General features: G+C 47.7%; 1 protein-coding gene across 1 annotated transcript in view; it reads right to left on the bottom strand.

Annotated features, from left to right (window-relative positions):
* Window positions 1-25,927, bottom strand: part of SETD2 (SET domain containing 2, histone lysine methyltransferase) — a 138,948-nt gene that overhangs the window by 60,366 nt on the left and 52,655 nt on the right. Inside the window, 6 exon segments of the mRNA XM_060248264.1 lie at window positions 7,524-8,171; window positions 9,191-9,310; window positions 12,930-12,944; window positions 12,946-13,065; window positions 21,517-21,643; window positions 25,050-25,147. Of these exon segments, the coding sequence (XP_060104247.1) occupies window positions 7,524-8,171; window positions 9,191-9,310; window positions 12,930-12,944; window positions 12,946-13,065; window positions 21,517-21,643; window positions 25,050-25,147 (1,128 nt within the window).

Raw genomic sequence — 25,927 nt, 5'->3', positions numbered from 1 at the left:
CTAGCTGTTAAGTTTCAATCTTTTACACAGGGACCAACAAGCCAGAGAAAGCGCAAAGCTCAGCTGCACAGACATCTGTACAAGTGCAGGCTAAAGGACAGCATGTTTTCTCCACAGCATCGTGCAGCTGAAGGAATCTAACTTTGCTTTTCCAAAGACCATCCGACAGGATAGCCTATATATATATCCCTCCACCACCTCAAGTCATTCGATCTGCCCTTTTGCTACTTTTCTTGACTTGGGTTTTAGGTGGAGTCAAAGGGGCTGAACCACAAAATCCTCCTTCTGCCAGAACAATGTGAAGGCTTGAGATACTGGGGGCCTAACAACGAAGGCTCACTCTCTGCCTCGGAGCCCTTCATCCCATAATTAACAGGTTCTGAAAGTATCAGCGCTTGTCAAGTTCTACAGAAATGAAGGACAACCAACGTCTCAGGCTTCCTGAACAAACAACAACTGTTGCCACTGAGATTGGCTTCATGTCCCCCCTCAGGGCTCTAGAACTCCTAACGCCAGATACTTCATTCATAGCCCACACTAATCCCAGATCGACACAGGCTAGATCCCACAATACAAATCTTGAGCATTAAAATACAAAGATGGGGAAACTCTACTTTCAAAACTAGCAGCTTTGCCTCAAAGATCGCTCCCTGCCCGATGTGGGTGCTTTTGCACCCTACACAACTGTAACACAAATGTGCACCAACATGGCCATCGGTGGGCAAGAGGTAAAGATTTTTCCATCCAACTTCATGATAAATCTTTAGAGCCTTTATTCTGTAGCAGATAGGCTGAGCACGGGATGGTCAAACCATGTCCTACCCTTTCTATTAACAGATGTATAGCATTCCCATATAAGAGACAAAGGCCACAAGCTCTGGCCGCATTGTCTGTTTGAAGGTAACTGGAGAAAGGGCAACTAAAAGGAAATATGAAAGACGGAGTCTGCCGGGGCTAATTCTTGGCCTGAAACGCTGCAAGCTCACTCCTGAACCAACTATCCTGTCATTGTCTTGCTGAGTATTTATGGATGAAACTGAATGTTGATGTTGGCATGCGGGATCAGGCGCCTCCATTTCACAATGTGTCAAAAGTCATCCAAGAAGAGGAGGTTAGGAACTCATACGCTTTATAGCCACGGATGCGCACTCACCAGTATCTTTACTTTAAACATCAAAAGCTGGCCAGCAATGGAATCATTAGTCATTACGGTGGTTGACGTTCAATCAGTCTTCCTAAGGAAACTTACCTTTTTCTCCAATGTCCTAATGCATACTGGGTGCCCGGCATGCATTATGTTGGGTTTTTTTAACCATCCTCTGTTGAAAGACTTCCACTCTGGGGTACGTTTTCAGCACGGGGAGACACCTGCACCGTTCCCTCATCTAACGGGAAAGGCTTGCAGAAACCCATGCTGAAAACCTGCCCTCCTGGATCGATGTCAAGTGGTTGTGTGCGCGCGTGTGTGTGGAGGTGTTTCAATGGACTGCGCTCTACCTTGTTGACATCCGTCCTGGATTCAAGACCTCCAACCATAAAGGCCTTGAAAGCCCAAGCCGCTGCAGCTGTCTTTTTGGTGTGAAGAGGTATCTATGCAGATAGATATGAAAAAAGGAACAGCTCACTCGGATCCTCTCCCGCCAGGAATAAGGGGATTCTCCCAGAGCGACATCCATTGCCGGCAATGGACGCGACCAAAATTACGTCGGCGTCAATGAGTTAGCCACCTCTGTCCTTTCTTTTTTCCACCTATTAAATCTCTCATGCATCATCCAGCTTCCCAACCATCTTCCTGTTTGTCTTCACAGCACGCACGCTATGTTCTCTCCTTTCTTCGGGGCGGAGTTGAAAATGGAGTTCAGAAAAGGAGACGCATGGTCAGCTGGGGGTGAGGTTAACAAGCTCCTTGCTGCCCTGAGAAGCTGGATGGAAATGGTTGAAATTACTACAAGGGGGTCGGCATTAAGAGGTGGGGAAGGACATCGCTTTACATGACAAGCTGTTTTAACACCCTCCCGCCCGACGCCTGCAAAGCGCTACACAAAGGACCAGCGTTTCTGATACACAACCTGTGCTTCAAAGAGCCTTGAAGAAAGAAAACCAATTTTTATGTTTCTGGGGTTTTTTTTGGGGGGGGATTCTGGTCACGAAACAAGACCGGAGGCTGACAAAGTCTTTTAAATCAGAGACACTGCCCAATTGTTCGGCTAAGAATATGCATCGTACCAGCATCTCTCCACTGCCTAAGATTCTCTCAAGGGGTTTAATAGTTCAAAGAGACAGCCAAGTTCAAAATACAACATGGCGGATGTTGGACAGAAGTGGCTAACTCTTAGCGCCGTGATGAAGTACAGGGCATGTCACAGTCTGGCAGTTGCTCCAAACACAGGAATCTTACGGGGTAGTGGGGGTGGACAAACGCAGGAAATTTCAAACGTGAGGATGCTACTGGACGGAGCAGTTCAGGTCAGAAAATCTGCCAGTTATACTCTAGAGCAGCATTTTAAATTATGTAGTGGCTTTTAAAGGATTGCATATAGTGGGGGTTACCAAAGGGATTCAGATCACTTAAAACCCACAGAAGCCCAACAGAAAAAGGGCACTGACATCTTCGGTAGGAAATCTCGATGAGTAATGATTCCATAACTGACCACGGTTTTCAACAAGTTTGCTCTTTAGCCAGTAGCGCTTCAGAGACCAACAGATGCTGGGAGGCATGAGCTTCCGAGAGTCAAAGCTCTGACGAAGTGTCGACTCTCAAAAGCTTATACCCCCAAAATCTTGTTGGTCTCTAAAATGCTACTGGACTTGAATCTAGCTCTTCGACTTCAGGCTAACATGGCTGCCCTCTTGAAACCACCTAAAAGCCAGAAATATCCCGAGAGAGAAAACAGGTAATTGTGCAATAAATTTCATGAATCCTAACCCTTGAGATACAGCTGAGACACAAGTCATCTCTTTTACAGCCAGTTAACCCTTTTCCAATGTCCTCCTTTATAAGAACGTAAGAGCCCTGCTGGATCAGACCAGGGAGGGTTCAACCAATCCAGTATCCTATCTCACAGAGTGGCCAACTAGTTCCTCTGGAGGGCCAACAACAGGGCAGAAAGGCCGAGGCTTTCCCCTGAGAAGAACATCAGAAGAGCCCTGCTAGATCGGACCAGGGAGGGTCCATTTAGTCCAGCATCCTGTCTCACACAGTGGCCACTCAGTTCCTCAGGAGGGCCAACAACAGGGCAGAGAGGCTGAGGCCTTCCTCTTAGGAGAACCTCAGAAGAGCCCTGCTGGGTCAGACCAGTGAGGGTCCATCTAGTCCAGCATCCTGCCTCATACACTGGCCACCCAAGTTCCTCAGGAGGGCCAACAATAGGGCAGAGAGGCTGAGGCCTTCCTCTTAGGAGAACCTCAGAAGAGCCCTGCTGGGTCAGACCAGTGAGGGTCCATCTAGTCCAGCATCTTGCCTCACACAGTGGCCGCCCAGTTCCTCTGGAGGGCCAACAACAGGGCAGAGAGGGTGAGGCCTTCCCCTGAGGAGAACCTCAGAAGAGCCCTGCTGGGTCAGACCAGTGTGGGTCCATCTAGTCCAGCCTCCTGTCTCACCCAGTGGCCAGCCAGTTCCTCAGGAGGGCCAACAACAGGGCAGAGAGGCTGAGGCCTTCTCCTGAGAAGTACACCAGAAGGGCCCTGCTGAGTCAGACCAGTGTGGGTCCATCTAGTCCAGCCTCCTGTTTCACCCAGTGGCCAGCCAGTTCCTCAGGAGGGCCAACAACAGGGCAGAGAGGCTGAGGCCTTCCCCTGAGGAGAACCTCAGAAGAGCCCTGCTGGGTCAGGCCAGTGTGGGTCCATCTAGTCCAGCCTCCTGTCTCACACAGTGGCCAACCAGTTCCTCAGGAGGGCCAACAACAGGGCAGAGAGGGTGAGGCCTTCCCCAGATGTTGCCCCTTGCCTCTGGGATTCAGGGGCTTAGTGCCTCTGAAGATGGAGGTTCCCCACAGTCACCATAGCTGGCACACTGATAGCCCTCTCTTCCATGCATCTGTCTAATTCCCTTTTAAAGCTGTTCTTAAAAAAAACGGCTTCCAAAGCTGTTTATTCCTGTGGCCGTCACTACATCCTCCGGCAGCGAATGCCACATTTTAATCACTCTCTGCGTAAAGCAATATTTTCTTTTGTCTGTCTTGAATCTACCGCCCACCAGCTTCACTGGATGCCCTCAAGTTCTAGTATTTCGGGAGAGGGAGAAAAATTAGTCTTTGGCAACTCTCTCTACCCCTTGCGTAATTTTACAAACTTCTATCATGATCCCCACCCCACCCCTGCCACTGTCCTTTTTCTAAACTAAGAAGTTTCAGGCTCTTCAGTCTTCCTAACCGTGGCATGGGCTGACAATAGATATGTGGGAAACAGTCAATGTTCCCTCTAAACTGCAGAGTCTTGTGAGCAAAAATTCTGCTTTGTGAGCTACTGGCATTAAAGTTGTGAGCTACTGTATAAATTAGTGTGTTCTGGGGTCATTCTTCCTGAGCTAAGACGCCCGCTTAAAATCTACCAGGGACCGGGCCTTTTCTGTTATGGCCCCTTCTTGGTGGAACCAGCTGCCGGAAGAGGTGAGGGCCCTGCGGGACCTTACCCAGTTCCGCAGGACCTGTAAGACAACCCTCTTCCGGCTGGCCTATGACTAGCTGGTACAAGAAACCAAGGTGTAGTTATACTAGATGTCTGCTGTCCCTAATGTTTTAAATGGTTTAAACGTTTTAAAATTTTAAATGCATTAATTATTTTAACTGTTTTATGCTTAAATTGTATTTATGTGAAATTTTGTCTTGTGAGCCGCCCTGAGCCACTTGTTGGGAAGGGCAAGATATAAATCATAAAATAAATAAATAAATAAGACGAAAAAGTGTGAGCTGAAGGCTCAAAATCTGTGAGTTAGCTCACGCTAACTCAGCTTAGAGGGAACACTGGTTAGAGTCACACATACATGAAACCTTAACAAACTAAGAGTCTATTTGGGCAAACATTCTCACATTTTGACACGCTGCTGTTTTATTGGTTTCTCACGCTCATGCTACCCAGATCAATTTGTTAATTTTGCTATTCTGTCATTGGATCTTAAATTTGTACCATTTGGCATTCTAAACCACTGCCTACCAGCTATATGTAGATCTCCCCACTGTACCCGATTCTTCGTCTGATGAAGTGCGCTTGGAGCACACAAAAACTTGCATTCTGAATAAAACCTTCCTGGTCTTAAAGGTGCACTCGACTCCTACTTTGTTCTGCTTCAGACCAACACGGCTGCCCCCTTGGATCAATTTTCTCCCTGTTACGGGAGGGGAATGAGCCATGGGCTCACCCATGCTCTCTCGCCTGCCTAAAAAGCAAGATACAGGGCCCAGCAAAACTGGGGAACTCCTCAATCTGCATATCAATATTCTCTTCCATTTTAGAAACGGACAGCAGATTCATGGAGATTCCATGTTCAGATGAACTAGGATGGCGCTGGGCCATACAAAACTTCCTCCCTGAGGTCACAGCAGGGCACCACCGGGGTCAAGCCCCACTCACAGTGGACTGGAAAGCATTCAGTTGCTCAACTGCACTTAACAGAATCTTAATAGAAAGGAAGGTATCCGGCAGCTTCTGCAGCATTCTGTCACCATTCTGCGCCTTGTTAGCAATCATCTCAATACAGCGATGAGGACAAGAGTTTTTAACCACACATCCTACGACTGAAATTCAATCCATTTCGAGAAGGACGAGGGTTTTAAAAAGCACTTCCCTTCTTATCCCAGACCTTCCTCCAGATCTGCCTGTCCTACGCCCACACACACGCAACCCAAGTGCGCTGAATAACCTTTTGTGGTTAAAGTATTCGGAGGTCACTTCTGCATCTACAGCATTTTACAAATGACCACTTGGATAAACCTTCGGCTAACAGGGAGAATCATACCCAATTTCAGAACTCTGTCTTAGGCTGCGATCACACACGCTAAAGAATGGACTTTCAATGCATTTTCGAACGGGATTTTCCTGTGTGAAACTGCAAAATCTGGTTGTAAAGTGCCCTGAAAGTACATTCTTTAGAGTGTGCGATCACAGCCTTAAACAGTTCAATTGAAGGTGCCCTTCTCGTTAGAACAGTGAGCAAGGCAGGTCGTTCAAGAAAAGGATTACTGGCTGACATAACTTTCAGCCTGTGGTCCAGGTGGCCTGTCTCAGCCCTGCCATGAACATAGCAACGGTAAGACTACGCACTTACAAGGAACAGCAAAGCAGTTTGGAAGAACTCCAACTCTGGTCTGTTATTTTACGAAGTCTTCGGGCTGACTAAAACAACTAGGCTGATATATAAATGGACACGGTGAAGGCGGACAAGGAAAACGGTGCTTTGAATGTTTCCGATAGTCGAAACATGGGAAAGAGACCCAGGCTCTCCATTTATTCAGGGTACCTCTCCTTCTCCCAGCCACTACTGAACAAGCAATGCAAAAAAAGTCACCATCACATACAACTTTTACAGCACAACCATTTCGAGCCTAACAACTGTTGCAAAAGCAAACACTTAAGTGCTCCGTAGCAGACAGTGTCTTAAAGGCGGTTGTTCAATTTTGCAACAGATGGACAGGAATCTGTTCTGTATTAGCTTAACTCCAGCATCTTTTTTGCAGGAAGACTTGTTGATTGCTTCATTCATGAACAACTGCCTGATAACCCATTTGCCCAATTAACCTCTGAGGGCACATCAAGAAATCCTGACCCATATTATTTGATGGGGGAAAAAAACTGTTCCATTTGCCAAGCTGAAGTAAATCTCTTTTGTCACCTGAACTGGGCAACAAAGGGCACAAAGTTGGGACTCCAAAGGAACATGCAAAACGTTTCAGGAAAGCTTTCGCTGGCTAAAGAATGCTTCACCACAGTTGCAACTCATAATCCCAATACAAATTTTTACCAAGTTGGGCTCCTGCATCAAACCATAGATCTGTGCCTGAATTTTCATAGAATCAGAATTGGAAGGGACCTCCAGGGTCTTCTAGTCCAACTTCTGCACCATGCGGGAAACTCACAAACACCTCCCCCTAAATTCACAGGATCTTCATTGCTGTCAGAGGGCCATCTAGCCTCTGCTTAAAAACCTCCAAGGAAGGAGAGCCCACCACCTTCTGAGGAGGAAGCCTGTTCCACTGAGGAACCGCTCTAATGGGCAGGAAGTTCTTCCTTTTGTTGAGCTGGAAACTCTTTTGATTTAATTTCAACCCATCGGTTCTGGCCCTACCTTCTGGGGCCACAGAAAACAATTCCACACCATCCTCTATATTGAACTGAAACCATTTTTATAATTATAATTGCTTATAACTGTATTCTGAAGCTGGGTATTTGGTCTTACAAATCAAAGTTGGCACTTAATTGGAAAGCATGCAACTTTGCATGGCGACACACATAATGCGGGGGAAGCCGAGGAAGCTGTAACCTTCTGCTTGCAATGAGCAAAGCAAACCGACACAATGCAACCAACTTACTTTTAGATCCTTCCAGCAGTCCAGGAGCCTGGCGGCCAAATCGCTCACATCCACAAGCTTATCGGTCTGTTCCTGGCTCCGCTCGCTCTCCACATCCGACACCCCCTCCTCTTCGTCTTGAGAAGGCGTTTCGGCCGCAATGGGTTCCTCTAGCTTGGCAGCGCTGCCGTCTTTCGCCTCCGCGTCGAGCTCCAGCTCCTGCTCCGCGGGCTGAGGCTGGCTGGGCTCCAACGAGACCTCGACAGCCACATCCTTGGCGGGTTCCGGCTGCGGGGGCTGGTCCTCTGCTGTCTCCACTGGGGCGCCGTCCAGAGGCTCAAGGTCCTCCTTCCCTTCCTTCAACTCCATCTCGCTGGGGGTGTCCGAGATCGCACTGTCCATGCTGTTTTCGCTGATGATTTTGAGCCTCCGAAAGGCCAGCTTCTTGGGGGTCTCCGCGTCCATCTCGGCGCTTGGCTTGGCGGAAGGGTCGGGGGTGTTGAGCGGGGTGTGAGCCCGGGAGGGGTTCTCGCTGGAATAGCCGTCCCCTTCGCTCAGGTGCGGGATCACCAGCTTGGTCTGGGCCCAGCGCTGGATAACCGGAAGCACTTTGCTCTCCTCCAGCATGTTTTTGGTGGGGATGGGCAGCAGCTCCAGGGTCTTCATGATCTGAGCACAAAACACAGAACACCAAACTTTTCAGAACTACTGATCTGACTGCAGAAAGCAATTTCAAGGGGGAACTATTTCCAAGTTTGGACTTATATCTATTCATTTGGGGATGGGGGATTTTGGCCCCTTTTCGGTGGCTGTTATTTTAAAATGGGGGCGTCGAACTCATTTGTTACGAGGGCCAGATCTGACATAAATGAGACCTCGTTGGGCCAGGCCATGATGGGTTGGGCTGAGCCATGTCGGGCCAGGCCATGTGAATACCCATTAAAATTAGGTAGCAGAGATATAAATTTTACAAAGAACATAAACACAAATATATATATATTTTTAAAAACTTAACACATGCTTAAAATATTAGCATTCATTGTTCTTAAAGGTGCTTTCTTAGTATTTCCCCCATGGGATTCAGGGAACCGGGCAAAGGAAGTTCTGGCTCTTTCCTTCCTTCCCCAGGGGACCGGGGCGGGGGGAGAGCTTCAGCCAACAGAGGAAGAGATGCTTGGCTCAGTAGCTCTGCTGTGCAATTGAAAGAGCCTGGCAAAGCAAGCTATTCCTCCCACCTTCCTCCTCAAGGGAGGAGCCTCAGCCAATGGAGAAAATAGAGGTTTTGCTCTGTAGCTCGTGTGCAATCGAGCAAGCCTGGCAGAAGGAAACAAGATATAGGGAGAAGAATGCAGAAGACACCCAGTTGCTCGGGGGCCTGATAGGAGCCCTCCGGGGGCCTGATTCAGCCCCCGAACTGCATGTTTGACACCCCTGCTCCAAAAGGATTGAAGCACCGCCGACCTTTATCAGTACCGCAGCGCTCATTTTGTGCTGTACACAACTCTTGCAATATATTTTTGTAAACTGAAAGACAGTGTCTTACTTGGTGGCTTTGATCAGTCTACTAATTACCCCAAGTGCCCTTCAAGCAGCAAGCTTCCCGTTCGGGCTTCTCAGGCACTGCAGTGCTTTCGGGAAGTTCACAGACAGACATAAGGCCGCATGGCAGCCCCCAGGCGCTTACTGACCTCCAGCTGAAGCTTCAAGTTGTTTCCCCTGCTGTCCCCGAGCTCTGCCATCCAGATCCAAAGCAGAGACAAGCCGTGACATTCCAGGAAGGACTTCAGGCAGGCCTGAGAATGCGTGTTCTTGAAGAAAGGGGGGGGGGGGGGAGAGAAAGAAGAGCGATTCAGTTTCTCACCCACAGGGACAGCAAACCAGCAGAACACCACTGAGCAGCTACATCTCATTTCTTTGCCGTCCACCCGAAGCTATGAAGAGCAGAACTGTATCCAGCTCAGTGACAAAGGGCTGAAAAGTTATTACGAAGGGCAGCTGGAAAGTTAAAGGCCCTGGAAGACCTCCCTGTGTGCCCTGGGGCACAGTGTTATCTTTGCCTGCCTGCACAACGGGAGCAAACCTGACTTGTGTCGAATAAGCAAATACGGCTGGAGCCGGGAAAGTGGCTGCAGCCATTACTGGGACAGCAGCAAAGCCGGTTTTCAGTCGGGACTTGGCCAAGGTTAAATGGCGAGTGCGAGAACTGTACCGTTCTTTGTTCCGCGAAATCCCAAATGCAGTGCACTTGTACCAGCTGGACATCACAGTGAAACGGGGCAACGACAAGATCCGGGAGATGCTTATGAAGAATGTCCATGTCACAGACACACACCCCCTCCCGAGTCATTGATATGCTAGTTATTAAGGTGGAAATTGAACTACAGGAGACTATTCATGTGTGGAAACAGCAGGGCCATATCATGAGGGGAGGGACGGTGGCTCAGTGGTACAGCATCTGCTTGGGAAGCAGAAGATCCCAGGTTCAATCCCCGGCATCTCCAACTAAAAAGGGTCCAGGCAAATAGGTGTGAAAAACCTCCCCTTGAGACGCTGGAGAGCTGCTGCCAGTTTGAGCAGACAAGACTGACTTTGATGGACCCAGGGTCTGGTTCAGTAGAAGGGAGAACAGGGTTTGATTCCCCACTCCTCCACTTGCACCTGCTAGCATGGCCTTGGGTCAGCCATAGCTCTGGCAGAGGTTGTCCTTGAAAAAGCAGCTGCTGTGAGAGCCCTCTCAGCCCCACCCACCTCACAGGGTGTCTGTTGTGGAGTAGGAAGGGAAAGGAGATTGTGAGCCCCTCTGAGACTCTTCGGAGTGGAGGGCAGGATATAAATCCAATATCTTAATCTACCTCACAGGGTGTCTGTTGTGGGGGAGGAAGGTAAAGGAGATTGTGAGCCGCTCTGAGACTCTTCGGAGTGGAGGGCGGGATATAAATCCAATATCTTCTTCTAAGAACCATAAATAAAATGCAAAGCAGTACGAATGAAGAATATGAGAGTGTCACGTGGTGAATTTTCAGAGTTTCCTATTCCATACTGTGGCCATCTCACAGGTAATGGGGGAGGGGGGGAGGAACAGAGCAGCCTGGAGAAGAGGGGACGGGGGGTGCCAGGTTGAACGCAGGGCAGTCAAGAGGAAATGGAGTACCTTTGTTTTTACCCTGGAGACTTCCTATGAAGAAAGGTTGAAAGAAGCTGGACATGTTTAGCCTGGAGAGGAGGCGGCTGAGAGGTGATAGGATCACCATCTTCAAGTATTTGAAGGGCTGTCCTATAGAGGATGGTGTGGAATGGTTTTCTGTGGCCCCGGAAGGTAGGACCAGAAACAATGGGTTGAAATTAAATCAAAAGTTTCCGGCTCAACATTAGGAAGAACTTCCTGACATTAGGAAGAACTTCCTGATTCCTCAGCGGAATAGGCTTCCTCCTTGGGAGGCGGTGGGCTCTCCTTCCTCGGAGGTTTTTAAACAGAGGCTAGAGGGCCCTCTGACAGCAATGCAGATCCTGTGAATTTAGCGGGGAGGTGTTTGTGAGTTTCCCGTGTTGTGCAGAGGGTTGGACTAGATGACCCTGGAGGTCCCTTCCAACTCTAGGATTCTATGAAAAATCTCAGAAGCTAAGCGAGGTTGGCCCTGGTTAGTACTTCTGTGGGAGACCACAGTGGAAGTCCAGGATTGGGACACATAAAGGCAGGCAATGGCAAACTATATCCATTTGTCTCTTGCCTTCAAAACCCTACAGCAGGGGTTTCCAACCCCTATACTGGTACTGGTCCGCAGCCTCGCAGGAGGGGGGGGGGGCAGGGTGTCGAGGCTGCACAGCAACATGGGGAGGGGCAGGGGAGGCCGAATCCGGTGCCCCCACCCTGCTGGCCCTGGGGCCACGGTGGGCGGTCGGCCCAAGAGAGAGATCTTGGGGTCGTGGTAGATAACTCACTGAAAATGTCAAGACATTGTGCGATTGCAATAAAAAAGGCCAACACCATGCTGGGAATTATTAGGAAAGGAATTGAAAACAAATCAGCCAGTATCATAATGCCCTGTATAAATCGATGGTGCGGTCTCATTTGGAGTACTGTGTGCAGTTCTGGTCGCCGCACCTCAAAAAGGATATTATAGCATTGGAGAAAGTGCAGAAAAGGGCAACTAGAATGATTACAGGTTTGGAACACTTTTCCTATGAAGAAAGGTTAAAAAGCTTGGGGCTCTTTAGCTTGGAGAAATGTCGACTGCGGGGTGACATTATAGAGGTTTATAAGATTATGCATGGGATGGAGAAAGTAGAGAAAGAAGTCCTTTTCTCCCTTTCTCACAATACAAGAACTCGTGGGCATTCAATGAAATTGCTGAGCAGTCGGGTTAGAACGGATAAAAGAAAGCACTTCTTCACCCAAAGGGTGATTAACATGTGGAATTCACTGCCACAGGAGGTGGTGGCGGCTACAAGCATAGCCAGCTTCAAGAGGGGGTTAGTTAAAAATATGGAGCAGAGGTCCATCAGTGGCTATTAGCCGCAGTGTGTTTGTGTGTGTGTGTGTGTGTATATATATATATATATATATAAAATTTTTGGCCACTGTGTGATACAGTGTTGAACCGATGGGCCGTTGGCCTGATCCAACATGGCTTCTCTTATGTTCTTATGGTGCTGGTCCCTGGTGCCAAAAAGGTTGGGGACCACTGTCCTACAGGGCTGCCATAAATTGCCTGCAACCTGGCAGAATTTTCCACCGCCAATTGATTGAACACTGCAGATCTCTTCTTCTGCTGGAGGTGCTTCCCTCCATCCGGACTCTTCCACCACAGGAAAGCACCTCCACTGACCCATTCCGCAAGAATTCCACTCCAGGTTTTTGGTAATCTTCAGGACTTGCCTTCTCATAACTGTTTGCTGCACAGCACTCTTCCAGTCATTTGCTTTGCTACCCGCCAATCATTTGCATTTTTTTTTGTTTTAAAGCACAGAGACTTCAAGGTGAAAGTGATGGAGAAGGAAATAGTTTGGGAGGGGGCGGGGGGAGCACCGTGTTGTAGAAGAACGAGATGAGCCCAGTAGCACCTTACAGACCAAGATTTCTGGAATATCCCACCTTCTGTCCCAAAATGTTATACCCCCCAAAATCTTGTTGGTCTCTAAGGTGCGAATGAACTCGAATCCAGCTGCAGCGGAAATGGTGTATGTTGAAATATGGAGCTGCACCCGTTGTGGCCCCCTGGCCAGTTGTGTCTCCAGGCTCCTGCTATACATTCTTGCCGTCAGTTAGCAGATACTCATTCAACCTTACAAACCTTTACAAAACCATTTCTCCATTCTGATTTCCCTTTTCCAAAATTGTTCAGCCTTACGATTAAACGAAACTGTTTCAGCAGAATTTAACTTCTTTGCAACTGGTTCCCCGTCAAGAATGAGAAGAGATTACCTTACCTGTATGAGTTTAAGGACAGGTGAGCTTCTGTTCCAGAGTCTCAATCCGCACCATGAGTCGGGACAAGCTGAGAACTTGGTTCTTATCTGAAAGCCCTTCTCCGTTCTCCAGCAGTGCCTCTAGCTCTCCATCCACCTACCAAGAACAAAAGAAGAGGTGTACAAGGCATTCAGGCTTGTCTGTCCCCCTGGCCAATTCGATCTGTCAGGGACGCTTTTAGGGACAAAGACTTGGAATATTTAATAGAATCATAGAGTTGGGATCTCCAGGGTCATCTAGTCCAGGGTCATCTAGCACAATGCAGGAAATTCACAAACACCTCCCCCATAATTCACAGGATCTTCATCGCTGTCAGATTGCCATCTAGCCTCTGTTTAAAAACATCCAAGGAAGGAGAGCCCACCACCTCCCAAGGAAGCCTGTTCCACTGAGGAACTGCTCTGTCAGGAAGTTCTTCCTAATGTTGAGCCGGAAACTCTTCTGATATAATTTCAATCAACAGGTTCTGGTCCTACCTTCTGGGGCCACAGAAAACAATCCCACACCATCCTCTATATGACAGCCCTTCCAGTCCTTGAAGATGGTGATCATACCATCTCTCAGCCGCCTCCTCTCCAGGCTAAACACGCCCAGCTCCCTCAACCTTTCCTCATAGGACTTGGTCTCCAGACCCCTCACCATCTTCGTTGCCCTCCTCTGGACCCGTTGCAGCTTGTCTATATCCTTCTTAAAATGTGGTGCCCAAAACTGAACACAGTACTCTAGCTGAGGTCTTACCAGAGCAGAGTAAAGTGATACCAATATAGTGGGACACTATACTTCTGTTGATACAGCCCAAAATTGCACTGATACAGCCCAACATTATATGTGGGACACCATACTTCTGTTGATACAGCCCAAAATTGCATTGGCCTTTTTTAGCCACTGCATCACACTGCTGACTCATGGTCAGCGTATGGGCCACTAAGATCCCTACATCCTTTCCACACATACTACTGCCAAGAGAAGTCTGCCCCATCCTATAACTATGTACTGGATTTTTCTTACATAAACGCAGAACTTTACGTTTATCCCTGTTGAAATTCATTTTATTAGTTACAGCCCAGTTTTCCAGCCTAAGGTCATCCTGTATCCTGTTTCTGTCTTCTACTATATTTGCAACCCCTCCCAATTCAGTATCATCTGCAAATTTTAATAAGCATTCCCTCTATTCCTTCATCCAAATCCTTTATAAAGCTTTTGAACAAAACAGACCCCAGGACAGATCCTTGAGGCACTCCACTTGTCACTCCTCTCCAAGAGGATGAGGGACCGTTCACAAGCACTCTTTGGGTGCAATCTGTTAGCCAGTTATAGATCCACCTAACGGTAACAGGATCCAAACCGCATTTTACCAACTTGTCAACAAGGATAGTATGTGGAACCTTATCAAAAGCCTTACTGGAATCAAGATGAACGATGTCTACAGCATTCCTCTGATCCTGATTTTACTTAGAATATTTATTACCTGTCTTTCTCCCCTGTGGAACTCAAAGTGGCTTACAAAATAGATAAAACGTTACAAAAAGCTCGCAATAACAATTACAGTTATAAAAACCTACTAGAAGCCAACAATTTAAAAGTCCCGAATTAGGACTGCCAATAAAAACAGATCATTAGGGTTTGTAGAGTCTTTCGGGATCAAGTGCCGTGTTCTACTGGAGAAAGTTTTCCTTCCAGACGTTTCGTTCTCAGCTGCGGAGAACATCCTCAGTGGCGTTGCAGCCGGAGCAGGCGCTCAGACCTTCTTGGCTTCTTGGCTGCTCAGACCTTCTTGGCTCAATGCACAGCAGCCAAGGTCTGAGTGCCTGCTCCGGCAGCAACGCCACTGAGGATGTTCTCCGCAGCTGAGAACGAAACGTCTGGAAGGAAAACTTTCTCCAGTAGAACACGGCACTTGATCCCGAAAGACTCTACAAACCCTAATGATGTTACCAGCCGTGAAAACCTGAAATCTTTGATAATAAAAACAGAGTTAGTCAAATGCAGTTCTAAATAAAACTGTCTTTAGCTGCCTTCTGAAGATTGGCAATGAGGAGGCCAGGGGTACATTCCTAGAGCCAGGGGCGGCCAAACTTGCTTTATGTAAGAGCCACGCAGAATAAATGTCAGATGTTTGAGAGCCACAAGACAGGAACATCGGATATCTGAGAGCCACAAGAGGAGGGAGGGAGGGAGGAAAATAAATGGGGAAAGGAGGAGGCAGGAAAGATGGGGGAAAAGCTGCTTTGGTTTGGAGAAGTAACCTAAAGAGAGAGATGCCTTCTCCAAGCCAGCGGTGGTGGGGGTTTCAAGAGCCACGTAATGTGTGTGGAAGAGCCACATGTGGCTCCCGAGTCACAATTTGGCCACCCTGCCTAGAGAGGTTATTCCATAATTGTGGGGCAGTCACCAAAAACTGTGTTTGGAAGACTGACAACGGGGGGGGGGGGGGGGGGGAGGTTCTGATCTTACAGGGCACAGATGACCCATGGTAACTAAACTGGTCATAGCCCGAGCAGGAAGCGACCGAATTCTCATCTCAGAGGTGGCTCTAAATATACTGCACTGCGGGGTTCTGCTTGTGCTCTGAAACCAGAAAAGAGCAAATTTGTTCATAATATCTGAGTATGAAAGAAAGAGCTTCAGTTACAGGGCAGCAGCCCACGTGACAGCCTGGCCCCTTCCAATTCCGTAATACTGCCGTTTCAGCAACGCACTAATTCAAAGAGCAGCGGATTTGATGCCGATGTTTAAAACGCGATAAAACTTGGGCGCTCCTTTTCCGCACCAGCTTTGCAGCAGAGCCGCTGCTGTCCCGAGGTCAGCCTGGGCATCAGACTTGACAGAAACTTAACAACATACGATTTGTTCAGTAAGTGCTTTTTGTGTTTTAACACTTTATTAATAACATATGGCTACAATAATTAATTGTCTCTTTTCTATGCTAACCCATATGATATTTCAACCCCCCCTCCCTCCAATATTTGACTTCCCCAAAGTTATAAATTTAAATTCAATTACAAAGGTACCGCTAACCAATCAAAGTTCAATATTTTTCTTCTCTCATTAATACTAAAAAATTGTCCAATGACTTTTTATATTCCATTCTTTCTCCATATATCCTTTAAATTTCTTCCATTCCTTTTTGAATATATCTAAATCATAGTCTCTTAAAGTTTTAGTTAATTTGTCCATCTCACTCCACGATAAAACTTTCACAATCCAGTCCCATTTCTCTGGTATTTTCCCCTGTTTCCACAGCTGCGCATACAATGTCCTAGCAGCTGAGAGCAAGTACCAAACTAAAGTCCTGTCTTCCTTTGGAAATTTTTCTAATTGTAATCCAAGCAAAAAAAGTCTCTGCAGTTTTCTTAAAGTCATAGTTCAAAATTTTGGAGATTTCTTATTGTATCATCTTGTTCAGTAAGTGCTTTTTCCCTTATCAGGAGCTACAACAGACACACAACCAGAGGAAAGGAGGAGGAGGTGGGATTTGTACCCTGCCATTCACAGTATGGGTTAGGCTAGATCTGGGGTAGCCAAACGTGGCTCTTTCACACACATTGTGTGGCTCTCGAAGCCGCCCCTCCCCCGTTGGCCAGCTAGGAGAAGGCGTTTGTCTCTTTAAAACACTTCTCCGAGCCAAGCCAGTCGGCAGTCTCGAGAATGCATTTAGAGTTAATTTCTTTCCCCCTCCCCCTATTTGCCTGCCTGCCTGCCTTCTTGCCCTCCCTCAAACATCTGATGTTGATGATGATATTGGATTATATCCCACCCTCCACGCTGAATCTCAGGGCGGATCACAATCTCCTTTCCCTTCCTCCCCCACAACAGACACCCTGTGAGGTAGATGAAGATATTGGATTTGTATCCTGCCCTCCACTCCGAAGAGTCTCAGAACGGCTCACAATCTCCTTTACCTTCCTCTCCCCCACAACAGACACCCTGTGAGGTAGATGAAGATATTGGATTTGTATCCTGCCTTCCACTCCGAAGAGTCTCAAAGCAGCTCACAATCTTCTTTATCTTCCTCCCCGCCCCTCAACAGACTCCCTGTGAGGTAGATGAAGATACTGGATTTATATCCCGCACTTTATTCCAAAGAGTCTCAGAGGGGCTCACAATCTCCTTTATCTTCCTCCCCCACAACAGACACCCTGTGAGGTAGATGAAGATACTGGATTTATATCCCGCACTTTATTCCGAAGAGTCACAGAGGGGCTCACAATCTCCTTTATCTTCCTCCCCCACAACAGACACCCTGTGAGGTAGATGAAGATATTGGATTTATATCCCGCCCTCCACTCCGAAGAGTCTCAGAGCGGCTCACAATCTCCTTTACCTTCCCCCCCCCCCACAACAGACACCCTGTGAGGTAGATGAAGATATTGGATTTATATCCCGCCCTCCACTCCGAAGAGTCTCAGAGCGGCTCACAATCTCCTTTACCTTCCTCCCCCACAACAGACACCCTGTGAGGTAGATGAAGATACTGGATTTATATCCCGCACTTTATTCCGAAGAGTCTCAGAGCGGCTCACAATCTCCTTTATCTTCCTCCCCCACAACAGACACCCTGTGAGGTGTGTGCGGGGGAAGAGCAGTGTTCCCTCTAAGCTGAGTTAGGGTGAGTTGGCTAACAGTTCTTTAGCCTCCGACTCACACATTTTTGTCTTAGCTCACGAAAAATGACCCCAGAGGACACTCATTTATGCAGCATCTCACAACTTTAAACGCTAGCAGCTCACAATTTTAATGCCAGTAACTCACAAAGTAGAATTTCTGCTCACAAGTCTCCACAGCTTACAGCAGGAGTTCCCAAACTCCGGGTCCCAGACCTGTCCTGGTTCGGGGCCTGTTTCCAACCGGGTCGCAACTCCCTGCCCTCTGACACCCCCGCCCCCGCTGCTGCCCTGCCCTTGTAGCGCTGCAATGAGCCACTCTGACACCCCCCTCCCAGCACGACAAGGCTCAGCTCGCTGCCACTGCCTGTCTCCTCTCTTCCTTTCCCCAGTGCCAAGCTCTGCCCCCCTCCTCCACCCACGTGATCAAGAGAAGAAAGCTCAGAGGCCCCATTCCACGTTGTCTGAAGAGCAGGCTGGAGCAGTAGGCCGGGGGGGGGGGCAAACTAGGCACAACATGAGGGGAGGCAAATGCCTAGTCCCCCCCCCCCCCCGCCTCCTCTTCCCTCCCTTCCCCATCCCAGGTCAACTGCAATGTCGGAAGGGTACTGGAAAGCAACCCTATTTGCTTTATTTTCCATCCCCATCTTTCTGTCGTAAGTCTTTTCTCCTGTCTTTCTTTCTTTCTGCCTTCTTTCCTTCTGGCTATCTTTCTTTCTTTCTGGCTTTCTGTGTCTCTCTCTCATTCTTTCCCCCTGTCTCTCTCTCTCTCTCTCCTTCCTTCCTTCCTGCCATTTCATGTTTTCCCAGGCTGAGAGCATTTTATATTTCTAGTTTTCTGTGTGAGCCTTGTGTTTTTAGTTTGCTCTATTTTTAAGACTGCATTGCAAAATCCCACAATTCTCCTACCTTTCCTAAACAAAATATCACAAGGGTTTTAAGCATGTTTGTACATCATTTCCTGTCTCCTGGCTCCACCCCCAAATTTTAGTAGGCCACGAAGCGGAAGTGTAAAAATAACCGGGGCATGGGGAGAAGGGGAGTTTGGGAAACCCTGGCTTAGAGGGAACATTGGCTGAGAGCGCTCTCCCAGAAGCTGCCCTTTCAACGAAAACTCTTGCGAGAGCTCTGGCTGACCCAAGGCCATTCCAGCAGGTGCAAGTGGAGGAGTGGGGAATCGAACCTGGTTCTCCCAGGTAAGCGTCCACCACTACACCAAAATGGCTCTCGAACATCCAATGTTTATTCTATGTGGCTCATACATTAAGCAAGTTTGGCCATCCCTGGGCTAAATATTACCGTGGGAACCAGTATGTATCAATCCACATATCTGCCTCATTCGTATGTGCTGGTTATTACCTTTAAAGCCCTATATGGCCTAGGACCTTAGGGACCGTCTCTTCCCATATGCCCCCCCCAGAGAGTGCTGCGATCTGGTTCTAGAAATCTGCTTGTAATCCACGGGTCAAAGGAGGCCCGGCTGAAGTCAACTAGGGACAGGGCCTTCTCTATCACAGCCCCTTGCTGGTGGAACCAGTTACCAGAAGAGGTCAGGGCCCTGCGGGACATTGGACAGTTCCGCAGGGCCTGTAAGACAGTCCTCTTCCGGTTGGCTTATAACTGACCGGCACTGAAACATTGAAATAGTCTGACGGAAGACTATAAGATAGCACACCGAGACTGATTGATGTATTGATATATTAGTTGTTTTAATTACGTAAATTAGTATTGTATTTTAATTCTTGAATTTTATCGTTAGAATTTTTATGTTGTGAGCCGCCCTGAGCCCGCTTTGGTGGGGTAGGGCGGGATATAAATCAAATCAAACAAATAAATAAAATTGATAGGTAAGGAGCTCCACTGGACCTCACTAATTAGTGAAGGTGAGCCCTTTTCCCTCACCGCAGCGCACCCTACCTCCTCACCCATAGTTCCTTTTTGGGTAATGGGGCTTCTGGTTGCTCTTGTGGTGGTGGGGCGGGGGGGGGGGGGGGAGAGCAAAGAAGCCCTAGTGCTGGAAAGGCAAGCAGGAGAACGTGGCTGTAGAGTTCCCTCACCCAGAGCCCCCTTTTCCCTGTCCACAGCCCATCCTCCATCTCGAGAAAAAGACAGAAAAAATGTGCCTCCTTCACATCAAGTCTGGGCGTGAGTAAACCTGGGTGTTCCGAGTAGGATTTTTTTGACCTTCGTAAAAGGATTACCTGCCATTGGCTTGACTTCCGGACAAATCGATGAACCTCTGCCTGACCTGCCTAATGGTGGAAGTAAAATAAAAATGTGTTTTATTTTTGGGCTACCTATCCTGTAACTCTTGTTGAAGGAACACTGAAAGACTAACCCTTGCTGAAGCCTGCCGGTGAAACACACAGCGAGTTTTTAGCTAAGTTAATCAAATAAATAAATAAATAAATAAATAAATTTTTTTTTTTACTTTTATTGCACCATCAGCCTCGGCCTTATAGCGTGCTCGGAGCACACGAAAGCTTACGTTGCGAATAAAACTTTGTTGGCCTTAAAGGTGCCACTCGACTCCTGCTTTGTTCTACTGCTTCGGACCAACACGGCTGCCCGCTTGGAGCTCTCTTTTGACCTCTTAGTCACTGATGCCGGCCTTTGATTTCTCCCTCTGCCTGCTTCTAAGACATCACCATATTATTCATTTACTGTTATTTATTCAAAGCACCTTTATTTATTCAAATTGCCGAGCAGTCGGGTTAGAAAGGATAAAAGGAGGTACTTCTTCACCCAAAGGGTGATTAACAGGTGGAATTCACTGCCACAGGAGGTGGTGGCGGCTACAAGCATAGCCAGCTTCAAGAGGGGGTTAGATAAAAATATGGAGCAGAGGTCCATCAGTGGCTATTAGCCACAGTGTGTATATATATGTGTGTGTATATATATAAATTTTTGGCCACTGTGTAATACAGAAAGTTGGACTGGATGGGCCACTGGCCTGATCCAACAGGGCTTCTCTTATGTTCTTAGTGACACAGAGTGCTGGACTGGATGGGCCACTGGCCTGATCCAACATGGCTTCTCTTATGTTCTTATGTGACACAGAGTGCTGGACTGGATGGGCCACTGGCCTGATCCAACAGGGGTTCTCTTATGTTCTTCTGTGACACAGAGTGTTGGACTGGATGGGCCATTGGCCTGATCCAACAGGGCTTCTCTTATGTGACACAGAGTGTTGGACTGGATGAGCCATTGGCCTGATCCAACAGGGCTTCTCTTATGTTCTTATGTGACACAGAGTGTTGGACTGGATGGGCCATTGGCCTGATCCAACAGGGCTTCTCTTATGTTCTTCTGTGACACAGAGTGTTGGACTGGATGGGCCATTGGCCTGATCCAACAGGGCTTCTCTTATGTTCTTATGTGACACAGAGTGTTGGACTGGAGGGGCCACTGGCCTGATCCAACAGGGCTTCTCTTATGTTCTTATGTGACACAGAGTGTTGGACTGGAGGGGCCATTGGCCTGATCCAACAGGGCTTCTCTTATGTTCTTATGTGACACAGAGTGTTGAACTGGATGGGCCATTGGCCTGATCCAACAGGGGTTCTCTTATGTTCTTATGTTCACCAACTGACCCCCTTTCTTCCTTGCAGAGCTCAAGGCAACTTACAAACAGGGATAAAAGTGCATAAAATAAAATCTAAAAGATAAAACAACAACCCCCCCAAATTAAAATTTCTACTTAGGACTGCTAGCAAACTTAATAACATTGTCTTCCACTGCCTCCTAAATATTGAGAGCGAGGGGGGTTGAGTGTAACTTGCTGGGGACATTGTTCCAGCATTATGGGGCTGCCACTGAAAAGGGCCCCCCCCTGTATACCCGGTGAATAAGTTTCTTTGATTGACAGCAGGGCTGTGACCCCGAAGGCGCCCACGGAGACCCTAGTGTGAAGCCGGTCCACCCCCCCTCGCCCCACACTCACCGAATCTTTTTTACGAGAGCGCTCCTTCTTCATTTTGCCCCCCGCGGCCCTGATGCTGACTCTGTTCTCTCCTCCGAGGTAACCTCTGCAATTGGCAGAGCCGCAGAAACACTTCTGAGCTTCTTTCCTGTTTGAATAGAGACTCATCAGCACGGGGAAGGTGGAAGGCAGATCATTTTTGTAACGTAAGGCACAGCAAAGAAACACGTGCTTTATTGAAATTTTATTTTGCATCTGGGAGAAATAGCTTAGTAGAGTCTTGCAAGTTCTATGCCTAGATCTGCCCCTGAACATATGAAGCTGTCTTATACTGAATCAGACCCTCGGTCCATCAAAGTCAGTATTGTCTTCTCAGACTGGCAGTGGCTCTCCAGGGTCTCAAGCTGAGGTTTTTCACGCCTATTTGCCTGGACCCTTTTTTGGAGATGCCGGGGATTGAACCTAAGACCTTCTGCTTCCCAAGCAGATGCTCTACCACTGAGCCACTGTCCCTCCCCTGAGCCGCTGTCCCTCCCCCTGGTTGCTTAGCTGTTACCCAAGTTATCTGCAACTGGCCCCTGAAAATTCCTTTTATTTTTACCACCCGCATTTTTCAACAGGGTGGAAACTTGCTGTCATTAACAGTGGGAGGGGGCCAGTGGCTTAGTGGCAGAGCACCTGCAGAAGGTCCCAGGTTCAATCCCCGGCATCTCCGGTTAAAAGGACCAGGCAGGAGGTGATGCGAGAGACCTCAAGCTGAGGCCCTGGAGAGCTGTTGCCCATCTAAGAACACTGACCCAGATGGAAGGATGCAGTAAAAGGCGGCTCCATGTGTTCATGTGACATCAGCAGCAGCTCCAACACTGCCCTCAAGGTTAAATCCCCCAGTAATGAGCAAAGAGCTCCTTGGCACAGAGTGGTAAAGCTGCAGTACTGCAGTCCTAGGCTCTGCTCATGACCTGAGTTCGATCCCGGTAGAAGCTGGATTCAGGTAGCTGGCTCAAGGTTGACTTGGCCTTCCATCCTTCTGAGGTCGGTCAAATGAGTCCTCAGCTTGCTGGGGGGAAAGTGTAGATGACTGGGGAAGGCAATGGCAAACCACCCCGTAAGAAGTCTGCCATGAAAACGTTGTGAAAGTAACGTCACCCCAGAGTCAGAAACAACAGGTGCTTGAAGAAGATGATTTTGGATTTATATCCCGCCCTATACTCTGAATGTCAGAGCGGTCACAATCTCCTCTACCTCCCCACCCCCCACAACAAACAGGTTGTGAGGTAGGTGGGGCTGAAAGTGCTTTTACAGCTGCTGCCCTTTCATATCCTGTTTCCCTGAAAATAAGACCTACCCAAAAAATAAGCCCTAGCAGGATTTCTATGCATTTGTTAAATATAAGCCCTACCCCGATAATAAGACCTAGTGATGGGCGTCGCAAAAAATTCAGGATGGAATTCCGGGTCTGGAGAGGTATGGCAGTGTTCCAGAAGATGACTTAACTGTATTTGAATAAATGTAGATTGTTGTATCATACTTAATAAAAAATAAGACATTCCCTGAAAATAAGCCCTAATGTGTCTTCTTGAGAAAAAACAAATATGGGACAGTGTCTTATTTTTGGGGAAACACGGTAGCTTCTATGAAAGCTCTGGCTGACCAAAGGCCACCTCAGCAGGTGCAAGTGGAGGAGTGGGGTATCAAACCCGGTTCTCCCAGATAAGAGTCCGTGCACTTAACCACTACACCAAACTGGCTCTCTATTAGAGCTATGGCTGACCCAAGGCCATTCCAGCAGGTGCAAGTGGAGGAGTGGGGAATCAAACCCGGTTTTCCCAGATAAGAGTCTGTGCACTTAACCACTACACCAAACTGGCTCTCTATTAGAGCTCTGGCTGACACAAGGCCATTGTAGCAGCTGCAAGTGGAGGAGTGGGGAATCAAACCCGGTTCTCCCAGATAAGAGTCCGTGCACTTAACCACTACACCAAACTGGCTCTCTATTAGAGCTATGGCTGACCCAAGGCCATTCCAGCAGGTGCAAGTGGAGGAGTGGGGAATCAAACCCGGTTCTCCCAGATAAGGGTCCGTGCACTTAACCACTACACCAAACTGGCTCTCTATTAGAGCTATAGCTGACCCAAGGCCATTCCAGCAGCTTCGGAGTGGAGGGCGGGATATAAATCCAATATCTTCATCTACCTCACAGGGTGTCTGTTGTGGGAGGGGGAAGGTAAAGGAGATTCTGAGCCCCTCTGAGATTCTTCGGAGTGGAGGGCGGGATATAAATCCAATATCTTCATCTAGCTCACAGGGTGTCTGTTGTGGGGGAGGAAGGTAAAGGAGATTGTGAGCCACTCTGAGACTCTTCGGAGTGGAGGGTGGGACATAAATCCAATATCATCATCATCTTCTTCTTTAGAAAGACGGCTTTTTTTCATCAGCTACTTGCTGCTGTTCCGTGAATTTTTGATCGTTTCACTTTTATGGTATTTTACTGTTTTAATTCTTTTCCATTACTTTAATGCCACATGCATCGTTTTAAACTAGATGAACGTGGCGATAAAATTAGGACGCAGAACTCTTCTTCAGGGCTTTTTAAAAAGCGGGAACGTACAGGAACGCAGTCCCAGTTGGCTTGGCATCAGGGGGTGTGGCCTAATATGCAAATGAGTTCCTGCTGGGCTTTTCCCTACCAAAACGGCAACCCACCTGAAAAGATGAACCAGAAATAACTCCCCTGAAAAACGAAACCATTGTTTAGTCCAGGGGTGGCCAAACTGTGGCTCTTTCACACCTACCGTGTGACCTTGAAGTCACCCCGCCCCCTTTGGCTGGCTTGAAGAGGGCATTTGTCTCTTTAAATCACTTTTCCACGCCAAGCCAGCTAGAGGCTTGGAGAAAGTTAAAAGTTGCTTTCTTTCCACTTCTCCCTTCCCCTCCCTTCTATTTGCCTGCCTTCCTGCCTTGCGGCTCTCAAGCATACAGCATTTATTCTATGCCGTTCTGACGTTAAGCAAGTTTGGCCACCCCTGGTTTAGTCTCACATGCACAGAAGCAGACGCTGCTCAGGAGTGTATTCAATCGAAGTACTATTCAGACAACCGAAGACCTAGTACACTTCCTGCATACGGGAAAGCCCAGATTTCTCCATTTATTTATTTAGAAAGGAAGCACTTGATTCTCTTAAGAGGCTGGAAGAAGCTTCCAACCCCCTCCAAACAATGTCAACAACTATTTAGAATTAACGCAATGTACGTCTCTATTAAATAAAGCAGGGGTGGCCAACGGTAGCTCTCCAGATGTTTTTTTGCCTACAACTCCCATCAGCCCCAGCCATTGGCCATGCTGGCTGGGCCTGATGGGAGTTGTAGGCAAAAAACCATCTGGAGAGCTACCATTGGCCACCTCTGAAATACAGGATTTTCAGGGCATAAGCTTTTACCCCCTCCCCCAAAAAAATCTTGTTGGTTTCTCAGGTGCTATTGGCCTACTGCAGACCAACACGGTTACCCTCCTAAACTACAAGAGAATGAAGCAATTCATCGACGGCAAGCACATACCCATATCTCTGGAACTGGTAGTCGAACGTCAGCTCTGAGCCTGAGGGTACCAATTTGGTGGTGAAAAAGCCAACTCTCAGCTGTCCATTTACAGTCCACTAATGTAGGAGAGAGCAAAATGAAAATTATGCTTAGTACACCAACCGCAGTATCCAGAGGAGTTAGCTGGACTGGACTCTTTACAATTAAAAAAAACTAAGAAGACACAGTGAAAAATATGGATGACAATTGGTGTGCCCTCTAAGATGAGTTAGCGTGAGCCGGCTCACAGATTTTTAGCCTCCAGTTCACCGCTTTTTGTCTTCACTCAGGAAGGATGACCCCAGAGCACCATTATTGATGCAGCAGCTCAATTATTTAATGCCAGCAGCTCACAAAGTAGATTTTTTGCACACTAGACTCTGCGGCTTAGAGGGAAACATTGAGAGCAATCTGTCTTAAGATCGTTCTAGGATATTCCCTTTAAATAAGGATTTTTAGCTTTTCTCAGCTTCTCTTTTTAGCTTTGAGATGTTATCCATGTTGTGGTTAGGCAGAGAAAACAGATTTCCTGGTTCTTATTTGGGGAAGGGGGAAGCTTTTACCCATGTTCCTGGTTAGGAGTCATTCCATCTGTTGTGGCCAGCGCTGGAGTCACTAAGATCAAAGGAGAAGTGCTGTTTGGGATTTCCACTCCCAGCTCTTCTGCATGCGGCTGGAAGTCTTAAGCTAAATGGCTGCAATACAGCTTGTTAGCTGCTGAAGAAATCGAAGACTTCTTTGCTTTCGATTCCTGTTCTGAGTTCCGCTCCAACTTTATCACGCAAAGATTTAAAACCTTATGCTACAATAAAATCTGCTAAGCCTTAACGATGCTCCCGGACTCTTTGCTATTTAAC

Source organism: Heteronotia binoei, chromosome 10 (genome assembly GCF_032191835.1).
Source record: "Heteronotia binoei isolate CCM8104 ecotype False Entrance Well chromosome 10, APGP_CSIRO_Hbin_v1, whole genome shotgun sequence".
Lineage (NCBI taxonomy): Eukaryota > Metazoa > Chordata > Lepidosauria > Squamata > Gekkonidae > Heteronotia > Heteronotia binoei.
Note: the sequence above shows the minus strand (reverse complement) of the source record. Positions and strands in the feature narration are given on the sequence as shown.